Genomic DNA, 16,620 nt, shown 5'->3' with positions numbered 1-16,620 from the left:
TCTACTGTTGTATAACAAGAAAGAAAGTGGTGAGGAATATGACTCAAACAAACTCTGGACTTACACGACTTTTGTTTCCTTTCCGTGTGAAACCAAGAGTGAGTAGAGTTATTTTAATAACAAGGCAGTGTGCTAGTGTATGTAGGCAACGTTAGTCACATGATGGATTTCACATGACGGTACATGACATTAAGCCATTATGTTTTTGTATTCAGTAAAGTTTTAATCAATTTCTGATCAATTAAGAGCAACTCATTCTTGATTTTCTTGTTGACAAAGATATTTCACCCACCTGCCAAGAAGCTCTTTCACGAGCTGGTCTTTGCCGATGAAGGTGGTCGTACACTGGATCTGGCTGGCGATCTGGCCCATCTGGTTGTTGCAGTGGTCCATGATGGAGCTCAGCTTGTTGTTCATCTCGGACAGATTCTGCACCTCCTGACTGTCTCTCTGCTGGTTATCATTCTTCTTCTTATCCTTCTTCTTGTCAGACTTGATCTGTTTGCCTCCGAGCACCGATCCGATCTTCAGCTCTCTCTTCTCCTCTTTTGCCTTGGGGGAGTCTGCTTTCTTGCCGCTCAGAGCGGGGAGCTTGCTCTTGCGGAGGCCAAACCAGTTCGCCAGAGAGGGGCCTGTTTTCTGTTTGGCCTCGCTGGCGGCGACCTTCTCTTGTTCTTGACATTTCTGCAAGTTCTCTTCGATCCCCATCATGACTTTCTCCTCAATGGTACAGGCTGTTGGGCTGATCTTTTTCTCCTCCGCATCTGGAGAATCTGTCTGTATTTTGACCTCCTTCCTAAAGTCTGGTTCATTAGGAGTGGTTGCAACATCTCCTGTTTCTCGCACTGGGTTTTCCGAACTATACACACAAGAGGATGGAGGCTGAAACTGTGGATGGGAGGCAACCTTTGAGGGCTTACGGATGTTGTTTAAACCAATGCGATCACTAATGGGTAAGCTACGCGCCTCTTTTTGAGAAGGTGAACTGATTGCCTCGCCCTTTGTTATGCCCTGTGACCCTTCGCCTTTGGAGCCAGATTTGGAAGTTCTCTCAGGGAGGACGTTGTGACTATTTGACCCTGTCATGCCTCCGTAGTGGCTTAGCCGAGTCCTCGGAGAATGGATAGGACTCTCAACACTCGGTACCTCTAACGAACTCTGCCTTGACAAAGAGTTCCCCCTTTCACCTGAGTTGGTGATGATCTGTGTTCGGATTTTCCCCGGCCCATCTAGAGCGTTGATGTTGGGTTTTTCAATGTAGTTAGTGCTGAAACTCTGGCTACGAGCTTTGGCACCGTTCATCCCCAAAGCCGGCTTCAGATGAGGTTTGGTGGTCACAGATATGGATCTAGAGAAAAGCTGACTACTCCTTTTCCCTTTATCGCAAACCTCCCCTTCTTCTACAGCGTCTTCTTCTTCCAGTAAGCGACACTGGGCGTCAACTTTCCCCTCTGACATCTTGGGTGAATCAATACTGTACGCTGGCTGCAAGCTGTCACACTGAGTCGTAGCATTTGAAGTCACAGTTTCCTTGGAGACTAAGTTGATATGATCTTTCTCTTGCTTGCCTGGAATAGAGGGAGTATTTTTATGGCTTGGGGGAGATTTTAGAAAAGCTTTAAACCCCATTGGGATGCGAGTCTTTGAGGCTTTTTCTGCAGTGTTTGGGGAAGTAACAGCAGAGCACGGAGGACTGACAACAGCTTTTGGTGGCTCTGCTTTACTTTGAGGGGTGTCCTGAAGCGATATTGGTAAACTAATTGATGTCTTCTGCACTGTCTGATGAACATTTTCTTGGGTTGATCCTCTTTTATTTGCAAACGAGTTCTGAAGCGACGACCCTCTGAGGGCACTGTAGGGAGGAGGGACATTCTTTGAGCTTTTAGGTGCATGTTCAGTTTCTGGAGCACACCCTGAGTTTGCAGAAGGGAGGTAGTCTTTCGTGGTCATCCTCTTGGAAGTGCCTTTTGTAGGTGTCTGAGTCATGGCGGGGGACTTTTGAAGGTGCTGACTGGTCTTCTCTACCAGTTTCTGAGGTGCAAGTGCAGTCCCGTAGCCTGCATCCAAGTCTAAACAGTCTTTATCCTTGATGGGCAGCGTCGTTTGCATATTTGGTACGATTGAGGTGTGGTAACTTGGGGGAGGGCCCCTCACAGTGGTTGGTGTGGATGTTTGAGCCACCCATGTTTTATGTGCTTGAGGCGACCCTTCATAATTTGGTCTGATCAGTAAGGAGGTGGTGCGGCCCGGGGGAGGGGGAGGAGACGGGGACCTGAGTTTATTTTTGCTTGTTTCACAGTGTTTGTCTCTGGTGGGCTGTTCACCATTGTCAGCATAATCCAGGTGCCTCCTTGAGAGCTGTGGGGAGCTGGAGGAGGAGCTCTTACTCCAATCGGCCCTGCTCGGTAGCTTGGAGTTCACCGCTTTTGGGCTCTGTGTGCAGGTTCCTGGTTGTTTAATGAACCTGGACATCTTACCTGCAGGAGAGGAGGGGGATTTCTCCTGACTGGAAGGTCCTGAGTTTCCACTGTTTGTTGGTTCAGTGGAAGAGCCCTTTGACAATCTCAGCGGGGATCCTGAAGGTTTGTTACGACCCGGTATCTTTGAACCACCGGACTTGGAAGCAGTCGAATCATTCGCGGGAGGGATTGAGTAGACTTTAGTGGGTCGGCTGCTTGGCGGTTTGATTAGTTTCCTTTGTGGGGTCAGCTGCATTGACAGCCTCTCTGCACTGCCTTCCCTGCTATTGCTTGTCTTGCTAGACCTAATTTGATACTCCGATGGCTTCTCTGGAGACTCAAGAACAGTGTAGTTTCTCCCATTGGCTGATTTCTGCCTTGTCGGCCTCTCTTGGGGCACAAGCTCTGTGTAATCAGGAACTACCTTGATACTGTGAATGTCATTTCGAAGCCCAGCGGCTACCTTTTGAGCACAAAGTTCAATCGGCTCTCCTTCTGCATCAAAAATCGCCAATATGCTCTCCTCAGACTGAGTACACTTTGCCCCTTTGGGCTCCTTTATGAGGCTGAAAGGCCTGGGCCTCCCGTCTGCAGACTGGGTGCGTCCCTGCTCCCTGCGTAAGCATTGTTGTGCAAGCAGCTTGGCGGCGTCTCTTGACACCCTCTTGGAGTCCCTCTCCGCCTGCTCAGGTGGCTGGCTAAAGGACATTCGGATGTCACTAGACTCAGAGTTGAGTTCTTCTGGATCATCCACGTCAGAGAGGTGATTCTGACCGTCTGTTTCAGACTGGTTAAAGCGCAGCAAGGATGGTTTTGTAAAAGCTGATTTCCGACCGCTCTCAGGGAGAAAACTGTCTATAAAACTCATGAGTTTCTCAGGACGCTCTTTTGAGTCACAGTCAGAGGGGTGTTTCGCAGCCACTAAGCTAACATCACCTCCACCTCCGCTGTCCTGCATCCCCTCCCAGCTACACAAACTGTCCGAGATGCTGCGAGAGAGCCTCTTACAGTAAAACCAGCTGTCCTTGGTGGGGATGTTATCTCCTCGACTAGAATGTGCCAATTCGTCATCAGCGTCATCAGAGTCATAAGAGAACTTCTTGCCCCCAGCAGCTAAAGGTCGACCCACATGGGCAGGCTTGGACACCCCTTTACTGCCACTCTTGATACCCAGGGAGTAGATACCCTCGTTGGAGTTCATGCAGTCTGACTTGGAGACCTTGGATGACACGGAGGAGCTCCTGTGTTTCCTCCTCTGGAGCTTTCTCAGTCCCTCGAGTATGTTGCTCTCTTTGCGCCTCGTGGGCTCCTCCGGAGGGGCGCAGATGTTACTCGGGGCTGACGAACCCAAACTCAGCCTCTTCTCCCAGGTCAGAGATGCCTGCAGGTTAAAAACAAAGACTGTGTCAGCATGGGTGAAAACATTTTCTTTCCTGAATTATCTTTACCAACCCAAGCACCTGAAAAAATATTGGCTCTGACAATTTCTGCAAATGTTCTGTTTTGCAGCATCTTAATGGATATTAATCAGTGACACTGATATCACTTAGATAAATGCACGGTGGATTACATGCATGCATCATTTCCTGTGACTCCCCCGTGCTTAGGTAGGCAATGTGAATCCAGCATGGCAGACTCCGCCACTACCAATAACAACAGATAATAAGAGTTAATTATAAAATGTATATACAAAGAATAAATGTAGGCATTTTATGTTTCTGCAAACTACGTTAATGATACGTTACATTTGAACATTATTGTGTAGATGTTTTGAATCTTAAAGTTTAACAATGCTGTGGTTAATGTGTGGTTAGGATTTAAGGAACATTTAGGCCACTTGCTTATGGTTAGGAAATGATTATGTTTTGGCTTAAAATACCCAAAATCCTCCCCGGAAAAGCAGCAATGTCTGTCAAAAAACAATTATTTGTGCCACTATTCCTGCTGGAAAAACACAGATGGGTCCCATTTTTATGCCTAAAAGCAACAAAAAACATCCAAAACACCCACACTTGGAGCCTAAAGACACACTGTAAACTGCAATGATTTGCTAAAACACAACCAATTTTGTTGTTCTGTTGGTCTCACCTTGGAGACACGCAATCCACCATCCCTCCACCTTTCCATGACAAAGCCAAGTCATATACTATGCCACTTTAGAAATGTTGATAGAATGCATGTGTACAATGCAAATGTACAATGTTAACATTTTCCTCTGGCGACTGGGCTCATGTTCACCTCCATTTGAAGTCATATTCAGCACACTTTTACAGTCAGGTAAAGGACTAATTCAGTTCTCAAAAGAGAGACATCAAAATGTCTTTCTTCTAACAGGGATCTTGAAGAGCAACTGTACTTCCACAGCTCCTGTCTCTATTATAGAGTGAGAAGGTTTACCATTTTCCCACAGGAGCGTCCATCATTCCAGGTGTAGGAGCCGCTGGAGAATTCACTGCATGCACTTGACAGGGACAACTCACTACTGCTACAGCTGCTGCGCGGGTATACAGGCGCCGGCACTGTCAGACTCAGCTGGCTCAGACACTTGGCCACGGGGAGACCTGCCTTTCCGTTCAACTGAACCTCCTGTGAGACAGAGAGAAGACACATGACAATGCACTGCCATCAGGGTTCATACACAGTTTTAACAATACATTTCTATGATTTTTCCATGATTTTGAGGCAAATTTTCAAGGCCATAAATTCTCTGACACAATCATCGATGCTCATTTTCATTGACAAAAGGATTAAAACTGAATATTCAAGTATAATTTAGGAACTGTTTGCTATTTATGAGAAGGGAGGGGGTGCTGACAAAAGGGAGAGGCTGTCAAATCATTTTTCAAGCACTGGGGAGGGACTTAAGTTTTTTATTTTGGCTTTCAGGGAGGGCCATGCAACTTTAAATTGCCCTATTTTGTATTTGTTTTTCTGCTGGTTTTTAAAGAAAACTTGCCTTCTAAAACTTGCAGGCCCATGCGTTTGGATGATATGTTTTCTGAAAAAAATTGCTATTTCTTCTCTTCAATTTTTTTGATTGATTTTTTTGATTTTGTTTTTTTTTGGCGATTTATAAAAAAAAGCACTTGGATTTCTTTTTTCTTAAAACTTTTTTTCCCTAAAAAATAAAACAAAAATTGTAACAATTGTCACAGCAAAAACCTGTACAAACAGACATTATCCTTGCAGTTTCAAATATCTGATGGTACTTGAACACATCATACAAGCTTGTGCAACAAAATTCCATGACTTTTCCAAAACTTGCAGGGTAAATTTAGTTTTCCAAAACTTTTCCAGGCTCGGAGCTTACCATTTGCAAATTTCATGACTTGTCCTGTTTTTTTTATGTCTGTATGAACCTTGTGTTATGTACAGGTATCTGAGCTGGGAAAATCAATAAAAAATAAGACCATCTTGGTGTCAGATAACTTCGTAACTATCACATAATGAACATCATCTCGCAACTAAGTCACAAAGCTTTTGCTGCATGAAGACAATTTGATGTATGCCGTCGGGTAGCGTTGCGAATCTAACGGCTATCTTGCTGTTAATTTTGTGCTGAGAGATATTTAACAAAGACTTGACAGACCAATCAAACTTTGGGAAAGTTTTCCAAAATGCTGAAGCGATGCACTTTTCAAACTTAATTTAAAAATATCAATCAAACTTCCATGTGCAGCCATCGCAACACAGCAGATGTTTCTCCAAATTAGCATCTGAATTTGTCTATGGAGATAAATTATTTTTAAATGAAGCATTTGTATGCAACTAATCTCATATAAATGCCACTTGTGTGTGAGGAGAAGGTACACTTTTGCACATTTAAATAACCAGATGATTTTTAATCCATATCTCTGCCATTATTATTTCATTTTCTTGCTCCTCTGGCACTCTCAAAACATAGAGTTTATCAGGTGGCGCTCTCAGAGGGGTAAAAGGGTAAAAGAAGGCAGCAAACTCATTTTCAGGCCTTAATGCATAATACATAAGATGACTAATGTACCACTGTGTCCTACGGAGTCGTTTTTACTGACGGCGAGTCTCAATCGATGGTTTTCTGGTAATATGACAAGTATTTATTCCTCTTAGAGCCAAGTGATACTGCCAGCTCTTCCTGCTGAGCAGAGCAGGGGTCACGGCTTCAGATAGTCGGGTCTGTATTTTAATATCTTGTAATGATTTCTTGAGGGGGGTTGAGGTGGGGGTGCGGTTATGCTACCTGGATGAATCATATGGCTGGACGAAAAAAAAAAATGCATGTTTCCCATTAAGCTTACACTGGAGGGAGATTCTGTGTTCCTGGAAAGTAAGAAGGCTTTGCTTCTCTCTGGCTCCAGAAGCAAATCTGCTGCAGAAAGATCCATGATCCGAGAGTGGAGTTTCTGAAAGACAACAGGAAGGACACAACAGAGGGTAAGTTTGTTTTTATTTCCAACTTGGGCCCTATTTTTCCATGTTTTTGTGTCTGAGTGACTAATAGAGACAACAAATTTTGAAACTCATGGACAACAAGCTGCAATGTAACCAGTCAAGGCATTGGCTTTTTGCCACTGACAGGCTCTGATTATTGTTTTAGGTGTCTGACAAAATTATGGAGAGGATCCCGAAAGAGATTGACCTTTTTGTTAAAGGGGAAGATCATTTTTGTTTGACCAGAAACAGCCCCGAAACCACCATCTCCTATCTCACCAGACTCCATTTAAAAACATACATTTCATCATAACAGCACACACTTACTTCAAAGTCGACAGGAACAAAATAAAATCACAAAAGTCATTCTAATTTGTCTTTTCAATGTTCCAACAATCAAATTAAACATGAGAAGCTGATCAAATGTGCGACACCTCAGGTTACAGTCACTGAGCGGTCCATGTACGGCGAACAAAGAGTCATATTTAAATCACATATCTCAAAAACACGGAAAAATAGGGTTCAGGTTTAAAAACGTGAAATTTAGCCCATAAAATTGGCTGAAATTGGTTGCATAGTGATTGGGAGATTTTTCTGTCCTTCTGTTCCTATCAAGTCCAATACTCAAATTTGACTAAATTGAATACCTGAAATATTTTTTAACACTTAGTGATCACTTAAAGTAAAAATCGATCAACAAATACTAATAAAAATGAAATAAAATAACATTTGAATTCGATTTCCAACATCTGTAAAAACCACACAGTAAGTGATGGCTGAGCAACATTTCACCGGCCCGTCAGATTCCCTCCACTGGCGCCACACAGAGCCCTGATTCATACCCCTCGCTCAAAGTCATTAATGTCATCAGCCGAAAAAAAATTAATGTGAATAGGAAATAATTGCATCAGGGAGTAAGGGATTCCTTTGATTTTTTTTATATTCATATGCTCGTCTGCAGTCTCTTCTGTTACTTATGCTTAAGAGGGACGGATACAAAACCAAATACATTTCCACGTGTTAATCTCAGAACTTAATTACATCGGGTTCCCTGTGCTCAAATTAACTTAAACTGGAAATATGCCGGAACAAAGCCCTTGATCTTACGCTGCGTTTCCTGCCAAGGGTAAAAGTAATGCTCACTGGGGGAATATATGTATACACACGTGTGTATTTCTGCACTCTGATATATTTTAGTCTTTCTTCCTGGCATTGAAATGACGTGCACGTCTCATGCTGTGCACCTGAAGCAGAGAAAAGTATCTATCAAGAAAACTGCACGTCATAAAAGTGAAAGTCACCTTCAGCAAATGGAGCTTTGAAAAGCAACTGCTCAAATTTTCTATCAATGTCGCAACATTTTAAAATAAAAGCTGGTGGATTCAGTGTCATTGTATTCTATAAAGCTCTTTGCTGACGGTTTGTATTGATGTTTTCTGTGCTGTGAAAGGCGTCCTCCACACATTTTGGTTGAAAAACAAGAAAGAAAACAGCTCCTAATGATACCAAAACTTCACTGCGTCTTTTGTCTCTTAAGACCAAACAACCTGCATTATTTCGCCTGTGGCCAAAACACAACCATCCCACATTTTTCTCTTCAACTTTCAGCAAAAACCAAAAAGCTTCTTTTTGTATTAGTGCAAGCATGTGAATAAGATTTTTTACCGTCAGTGACGAGGCGGGAAGGGTGCCATGGAAACCGATCGATGCCCACCTTCAGTGCCTTTTCAGCACAGAGACAGGTGCTCATACTATTTTTAGGAATCATAAAACATCAAGCTCAGCATGATCTTTAAAATATGGTTTCGTTAAAAAGTGATTTTTGCTTTTTCCAGGTCATAACTGGGCAGTTTTGCACTATAAACATTAACCCAGTTTTTCTTGTACTGCATTCAGATGTCTTTCACAAGTATTTAATCCTTTAAAACCTCTAAAAGGTTTTAATTCTCTAGCAGAAAAAAGGGTAAAATGTCCAGACACTATAATTATAATTATTACAATTACATATTAAAAATATCTTACAGAACTGATAATATTGTTTTATTATCAGCACTTTTTTCAGGTCACTATCTTACTATCCATTTTTTTGTTTATGTGTTTTGTTTTTTTAATTTTCAGGTTATTTTCTTGTAACTTTTCACTAATTTATTTCAAATTTTTGGGTCATATCTTGTTAAGTTGCCTTCCTCCCATGTATTTAAAAGGAAGGCATTGCTCTTTGATAATGAAACATTATTAAGCTGTATCAGTGTCATTTTAGTTTACTACTTCGGCCTCAAAGCAGCCATGATCTCAGGCCATGAAACTGAAATTCGTGCCGCTCTGATGCCGCATCGCCAGGCCTCCCTGCTGTCCACCCGGAGATGGGAGTGGCTGAGGTGTCACGGGAGGCTCTGATCTTATCGTAGGGTGCAGGATTTCACCTCCTCAGCATCCTCATCAAGCATTCAGTCAATAGTGTCACAGGGTCGCGGGGGGAGATAGTCGAAGGAAACGGTAGATGACAAGGCCGTGTGCACAGTTCTTGAACTTTTGGAGGTTCAAGGCCAAGATCAAAGTCATAAATTAATGCATGAAAGACTGTAATATTTTATGCAAATTTGACCTTTTATTAGAGGGGACCTATAAATACTTCTTTTCAAGGTCGTACTCGTATTTTGGGCCTCTTACAAAACATGTTTACATGCTTTAACTGGCAAAAACTCTTCACTGCTGCAGTGCTGGAACAAGTGTGTCCATCCTCTGTCTGAATCCTTCTGTCTAAGTGCCTCTCTCCTGAAAAAACCCAGTCTGCTCTGATTGGTCAGTGCGTCCAGGTTTATGCAATGTCATCAATGGCTGTGCAATGACTGTAAAATAAAAGCTTCTAAACAAAACCGGTCATGATCCAAAATGAAGAAATCAGGGAAAAATTTTAAAAAATCAGCACCTAAGATTACATATTTTCCTGATCTTAGCATGTTCTTACAGCAGCTTAATTAATGACTTAATTATTTGAATACAGTGCTGCTTTCTCCATAAATAATTAACAATTAAAATCTTTCAAACTAGAATTTTGCAAACGGACATATATATTATCCAAAACTGGGGAGAAGTTAACAGCACTGGCAACCAAGATTAAATGTTATACATGTAGCATTCAAGGTTATGTGATAAAAACATTTGACGTAGCGTGACTGAATCAGACGACCACATATACATTTCAATCATCAGCTGACATCACTTTGCAACCAAAGTGAAAAAAAGGTTTAAAATAGAGTATTTACAGCAATCTGAAGCCTGAGGTTTCTGCTCATTATTTGGAACTTCGGCCAAGTTTAATATGAAAATCACATATTTTAAAATAGGCCTATGTAACAGAAAATAAGGAAAAGCATAATAAGTCCCCTTAAACTTTTAGTTAACATCCATAATCGTCTGGAAGCCAACGGAGAAGTTTCATGTGGTTTTTAGAAGAAAAAGCAATAGTCTTCCTGTTTTTGTTCTTTGTCGTTTTTGGCTCGACGGTGTTCATATTTTAAGATAATGAATATCAGCCCGGAATAGCAGCAATAGGCAGCTTCCAAACAAATACATCAGTATTGGCAACTGCTGTCAAAAACTACCCACACACACGTACAACGGCGGGTCGACGAGCAGCCAAGAGAGAGAAGACAGACGCCCACACACACATAAAGTCACACACACACATAATGCTCACCTGTGTGACCCGATCTATATGTCTGACTCATCACGAAGGATTTTCCTAAAGCTCCGGCGACACAGCGCCCGTTAAACTACACAAGGATATGAGACGAAGGCTCGGCTGTAATATGACGGGACTAAGGTGAGATATATGAAAAACAATATCTCTAAAGCTCCACAGCAAATTATTTTACCACTAGTTTTGAAAAGTGGCATCATTTGTTTAAATTTCAAACTTTTTTTCCACATGAACTTTCAGCTGATGGCCATGGCAGCAACCCACGTTTGACTGTACAAAACTGCACCAGCAGTAATGAGGTCATGGCGTTCGTGCTGTGTCCTTGGGGCCCAGAGGTAGAAACACCGAGGATTTGTCCCGGTAATGGGCGACTCAGTTGCCACTTGGCTGTCACATGTGATAAACAGCATAAGTGGACGGGACTGCTCACCAGTTATTTTCTCTCAGCTTGCAAATAGTTTGAGAAAACAACCCTCATTGTTTTTTTTGAATGTCCAAGTTTTCTGTAATGAATATGTAGCATTTTTGGATTCAAACCAATTCAGCTGGCGAAGGTGAACAACTGGTGAAGCTCCCATTAGAGCGCGATGGTTCTTTATCAGAGAAACTCAAGATGCCCACGGGGGAAACTAGAGAACGTTTAATTACTGATAAGCAAAAAGTCCAGAGCTAGATAGGAAACAGTGCACTCACAGGGGTGATTAAGTCTCTCTGTGCTTGAGGCTCCAGGAGAGAGAAGAAATTAAAGCCTTTTTATTTCGATATTTTTATGAGATATTTTGGATGACTTATTAAGTGAGATGTGAAACTGGCTGTAATTACACCAGGGTGCAGGTTTGGTTTAAGAAGTACCATAATAATCCTTCTCAATCCACCATTACGGTTGAATTCACTAATTCTTCCAATTCATTCCGTTTATTCGGAGAACTTAAAAGTGTAATTTGCGGAGGAGCAGACAGTTAACGGAGATAAGCACAAAAACTGAAAACAGGTGGAAACAACATTTTCCGACCAGCATTGACATCTAGTTAAGATTCTCCTGATGTTACAGAGTCAGACATGAAGGTCAAACAGTGTCTCTACGTGGGTTTCCATTACGGATCTGAGCAAAATTTAAGCAATTTTTTCAAAATGTCGTTAAAACACAATTGCGAGGTGATTGCGTTTCCACTGAGGGATGTTATGAGACTCCCCCTCTTGCAATAACATACCAAGTAGATGTTCAAAACATTAGCAGATATATTTCTCCTAATTACCAGTGAGAAGATGATACCCGAGGTGTGACGTTTGCGTGACATTTACAGCAGCAGAAATGTCGGACAGCACGTGAATTGTGTCAGTAACTGATGGTACAAAATTATACATTTTGCTGTTATGTTCCTAGTAGCTATCATTTAATTAAAGTAGCTGCACCTTTTACTGTATGAATCTATCAAGCAAGTCAACTTTTAATGACAAAACATGCCGTTGACAACAACGTTATTTTGTAACACAAGTTGCAGACTTGATGTCATAAATATATAAACATGGCGGGAAAAAGTCACCGTTTGCTCATTCGTAAAACTTTTAAAATTAATTTATGTATTAAATATACATTTTTGATCACATATAAAGTGTAATATGGCATTAACTTTAACTGCTGTCCATGTAGAGTGACATGGGTTAAAATATAGAAAAATATAATACATAAAAAAAAAACAATACATAAAAATATAAATAAACTGGAAACAGCTATCAACCTCTTGTTTAGATGCTCTTAGCATTATAATGCAACTCATCTTGTTTGTAGCGTCCATGTTGTTTCCACGTTACGACCTCAAAGCAAATAAACACAATGAAGTCGGACTTACAAACTACGACCTTCTGACATCACATCAATGCAGCAATAATGAATCCATGCACTGCATTTTGCATATACAGACATGACAGTGGTATTCATTTTCTTACTTTTGCTTAAAAAATATGGCTTTTTAAAATATATTTGATGGTTTTATCATTTGAGCTATTGGGTTCTAGCTAAATAAATAAAACAAGGACCATTTCTGATTTACATACTGTTGGAGGTTCCAGTTCCTGGTGATAAATATAGAAGTTTTAACGGCTCTCCCACACATGACTGGAGAGCTCATGATGGACGTACAGAACATCCGAAGCAGCGCGATCACATTATGATTAATTCTTACCCTGAATCAACAGTTAGTTGATGGTGAAAATGTTTTTTATCAAGTGAAGAGCAAACCTACACGTTTAAAGATCAACACCAAATCATCGACGCTGCATGCTCATTTCAGATGAATCATAAGGAGAGAAAAACACATGACACAGAGCCTTAATTCTCGTCTCACCGGCTAGATTGCACCTTTTTGTCCCTGCAGATATAATCAATATCCCTCCTGAAGCCTTTTATATTGCAGTTTCGCTTGACAATGTTCCTGTCTGTCCAATAATGGCGCTGGAAGTGACAGAGAGCTTTACGACACACCCAGAACCATATTATTCTCTATCTTCTTTTTCATACAATTTATCTGCCCCTTCTTATTTTGCCCTTAGTTTTTCACTTCCACCTCCTTGTCGTCTTCTCTGCTATCTATCTCATCTCTCTCTGTTTCCACCCTCCCGTCCTTTCCTTCTTATCTACCCTTGCTTGCTTCCTCTCTTTTCATCCTCCAGTCTGGACGGACTGACGGCTCCTTTTTCTGCCACTTTCTCTCTCTGTTTTTTTGCATTTTTATATCCACAGCGAGGAGACACAATTTGCACAATTATGTGAAACCCTACTATCCAAGCTGACCTTGCAATGCTATATCACCGCTGACAATAGATGGGGAGCAGAAAGTGGCAGGTCTCTGTCTCACAATTACACCTTGCGAATCTCGCTGGAATGCACACGCGGACATGTTGTCAGTATATTGGTGTTTTCCAAGCGACCGAAAAGATGAACTGAGGCAATTTTCAGCCACTCGAAATAAGAGAATGTGGGGTTTTTGGTGAATATAAATACAGTGGTTGTTGTTGTTGGTTACAGAGCAGAGACGAGACAGCTGCTGGTTCGTAACTTTGTTTTTATGTAGGAGACAAGTTGTCTTCACTGTAGGAGAAAGTTGTCTTCACTGTAGGAGACAAGTTGTCTTTAATGTAGGAGACAAGTTGTCTTTAATGTAGGAGACAAGCCGTCTTTATTGTAGGAGAAACATTTCTTAGAATCACATCTATGCTGCATATTTTATTCTGATTTACTGTACACTCTTACAAGTAAAAGGTCCAAAAGGGTCTATCCTGAATGTCTGAGGTTCTACCCAGAACCCTTTGCTTCCGAAGAACCCTTTTTTGAAGAAATGGTTCTTGTATGACAAATAGTTGCACTGAGAACTAAGACCATGAGTTTAGGAGAGAGATCGACAGGTTATGTAATCAATTACTATTTTTCAGCGCCCTCGTTGAGTTCTAGATAAAACCCTTCTTGGTAGAATCCTCTGGGTGGTTTTTTTGGATAAAACCCTTGGAATGTTTTATGTTCTTGAGACATGCCTTTTATGTATTTTATGGTGGAACCGGGGGCAAATTTTGTGGTAATCGCAATTAAAAACATAAATTGGTTCTCAGTAGAACCCCTTGGGTGAGCTCTAAATGAAACCCTTGAAGTATAAAAGGGTTTTTGATAGAATCGCCTGGGTGGATACTTGATGAAACCCTCAGAATATGAAAGGGTTCTCTGTAGAGCCACCTGATTGGGTTCTGGTTAGCACCTTTAGAAGGTGAAAAGGTTCTGGACAGAACCCCCAGAGAGGGTTCTGAATGGAGACATCACACCATAAGAGGGTTTTATCTCTCACAGAGGGTTCTGGGTGTAACCTTTTGCAGATTGTTTGAGGTGTTACCCTTTATGTTGGGTTCTAGGTAGACCCCTCTGGAAGTGTTTGAGTTGGAACAAAAGAGAACAAAAGAGGTTCTCTTATGGTAACAAAACAAAGAACTGTATATGGTTCAAGTTAGCATCGTTATTTTTAAGGGTACTTACTGGCGGGCACCAGGGAGGAAATTTAAGTTTGCCTTTCTGGAAGTTTTTTGAACAGTTTCAGGAAGTTTGATCTACGTCTCCGTACGCCAACCATTAAATAAAAACATTAACAGTGCACACATGCAACCTCAGTCTGAACCGTGATGCATGATAAACAAACCACAACAACAACAAGGGATCTCTGCTTTACGGCCTTTACCTCCGCTTCAAAACAGAAAACAGCTCCTGATGAGAGATTCATAAAGATTGATGTAGAAGAAGTTTTTTTTTGTGTTTTAAATCAAAGTACTTACAGTCTTCTCCGCAGCCTCTGCTGAGACCCCAGAGCCGCCAAATAACAAGCCAAATGAAAAACAACTTCAAATGCATGGGAGTATGCGCTCGGGCTTGTTTACTGGAGGAGCTGCGGCTTCGCTCGGAAACTGGTAGAGAGTCTTCAAGTATGCTATATGCTAATTTAGCAATAATAGCAGCACTAGCAGCACTAAGAGTGGGAACTTACCTGGAGAAGCAGGTCTGAGGCGGGCTTGATCCGCTGCTGGAACAGAATTCCCAGCGCTCGATTCTGTTGCTCGAGGTCAAAAACTCGAGTTCGCAGCTTCATGCATTCCTCTCTCAGATCCTGCGTGAGAAGAAACACAGGGAGCATAAGAAAAGTGTTTTTCCTTGTGTATGTGATGTTCAGTTTTTGTATTTGTATGAGGTATAAAAGCACTGAGCATCACATGAATTATTTATCTAATAATTTAAGATGACAATGGTTTTTTTTGGGTCCTGTCTACATGTATACAGATCCATGAGTGCAGATTTTTGGCAGAGACACAGGGGACATGCCCCCTTAATATTTAAAACATATGTATTTGTACACACAAATCAAACTATGAATGAAGCAGAAGACTTTTTTTCATGAAATTAAAGACACTTACACCACAAATTGATGCAGAAAAGGCAAAAATTGGTGCAGAAAAATTCTCCAGAATGCAAGAAAGTCAGTGTTTGAGCTTCAAACGCCCCGTTTCATATGTACTGTTGAAACACAACTTAATATCTTGGTCTTTTCCACACTGACAGTTTTTATGTTGCATTTAAATGGTGTTGCATTTATAACACATCACAACTTATTGCTGCTTTGTTTAATAAGCAAGTCCCAGAAACTATAACCACAACAACAGATCATGGCTTTATTTACATTTAAAGTTAAGTTAAATAATGACATTGCTTGGTCTAATGACTACTTTAAACTTAGTATTGCTGCGGCATCATTTCATGGACGAACAGATGCATCTGCTGCAGTATCCTTTGTTTTATGTTCACCAGAAATTCCAGTTTTGGATCAGGCCTGGTCAAACCAGCAGATAGTGGGACACACTTGAGAGTGGGCTTGTTGTCGATGAGGAGCGATAGAGCAACCTTTGCATGTCCAGAGCATCATTTGTATCTTAAAGTGATCTCTAGTTGGTGTTCAGAAAAAGTTAGTCTGTGCACTTCACTACCTTCGCAGAGGGGAAGAGTGTGGAAGACAGCTAAGGTCAGTGAGCGCTTTTGTGTCCTCGTGTTGCCGGGGTCCAGACCTTTGAATGAGCCCATTCCAGCAAGTTCAATTGATTAATTTTGTTCTGGCATCATGACAAGAAGCAGCTTTTTTTGGTTAAAATAAAAAACAACAAAAGATCGTTGCAGCGGTAGGAATAAAAGGCCAATTAGCAGCTTAAGATGTTGCAAAGTGTTGTCAAGCGGTGAGCTGGGACCAATGAGGAGTAACAACAACAATGGTGAGCACTCTACACAAGACAGACACTGCTATCAAGGCTGTTCGAAATGAACATTTCTTTTTAATATCACTTGACATCGTTTTTTGTTTTGGTTCACTTTACTCCACTTTTAAAACCCAGACAAAACAAGTTGTATGTTGGCATGAGTACACATCAGTGTGGACTAAAAGTGATGTTTGTTTTGGGCAGATACGTTGGTTTTTAGTGATTGTTTAGGGAAAATCGAACCCTCCTCCTAAACCAAAACTGGTCAGCGTG

General features: G+C 41.3%; 1 protein-coding gene across 6 annotated transcripts in view; it reads right to left on the bottom strand.

The window, feature by feature from the left end:
- The window catches only part of LOC121962709 (nck-associated protein 5-like), a 190,666-nt gene that overhangs the window by 26,050 nt on the left and 147,996 nt on the right, over positions 1-16,620 (bottom strand). For all 6 annotated transcript variants that reach the window (XM_088074811.1, XM_088074807.1, XM_088074809.1 and 3 more), the window contains 4 exons: positions 15,093-15,212; positions 6,737-6,841; positions 4,857-5,045; positions 293-3,840 (listed from right to left, as the gene is read on the bottom strand). In XM_088074811.1, the coding sequence (XP_087930937.1) occupies positions 293-3,840; positions 4,857-5,045; positions 6,737-6,841; positions 15,093-15,212 (3,962 nt within the window). The remainder of the gene's footprint in view (positions 1-292; positions 3,841-4,856; positions 5,046-6,736; positions 6,842-15,092; positions 15,213-16,620) is intronic.

The sequence above is a fragment of the Plectropomus leopardus genome, chromosome 24 (assembly GCF_026936395.1).
Source record: "Plectropomus leopardus strain MGB_pleo_1.0 chromosome 24, ASM2693639v1, whole genome shotgun sequence".
NCBI lineage: Eukaryota > Metazoa > Chordata > Actinopteri > Perciformes > Serranidae > Plectropomus > Plectropomus leopardus.
Note: the sequence above shows the minus strand (reverse complement) of the source record. Positions and strands in the feature narration are given on the sequence as shown.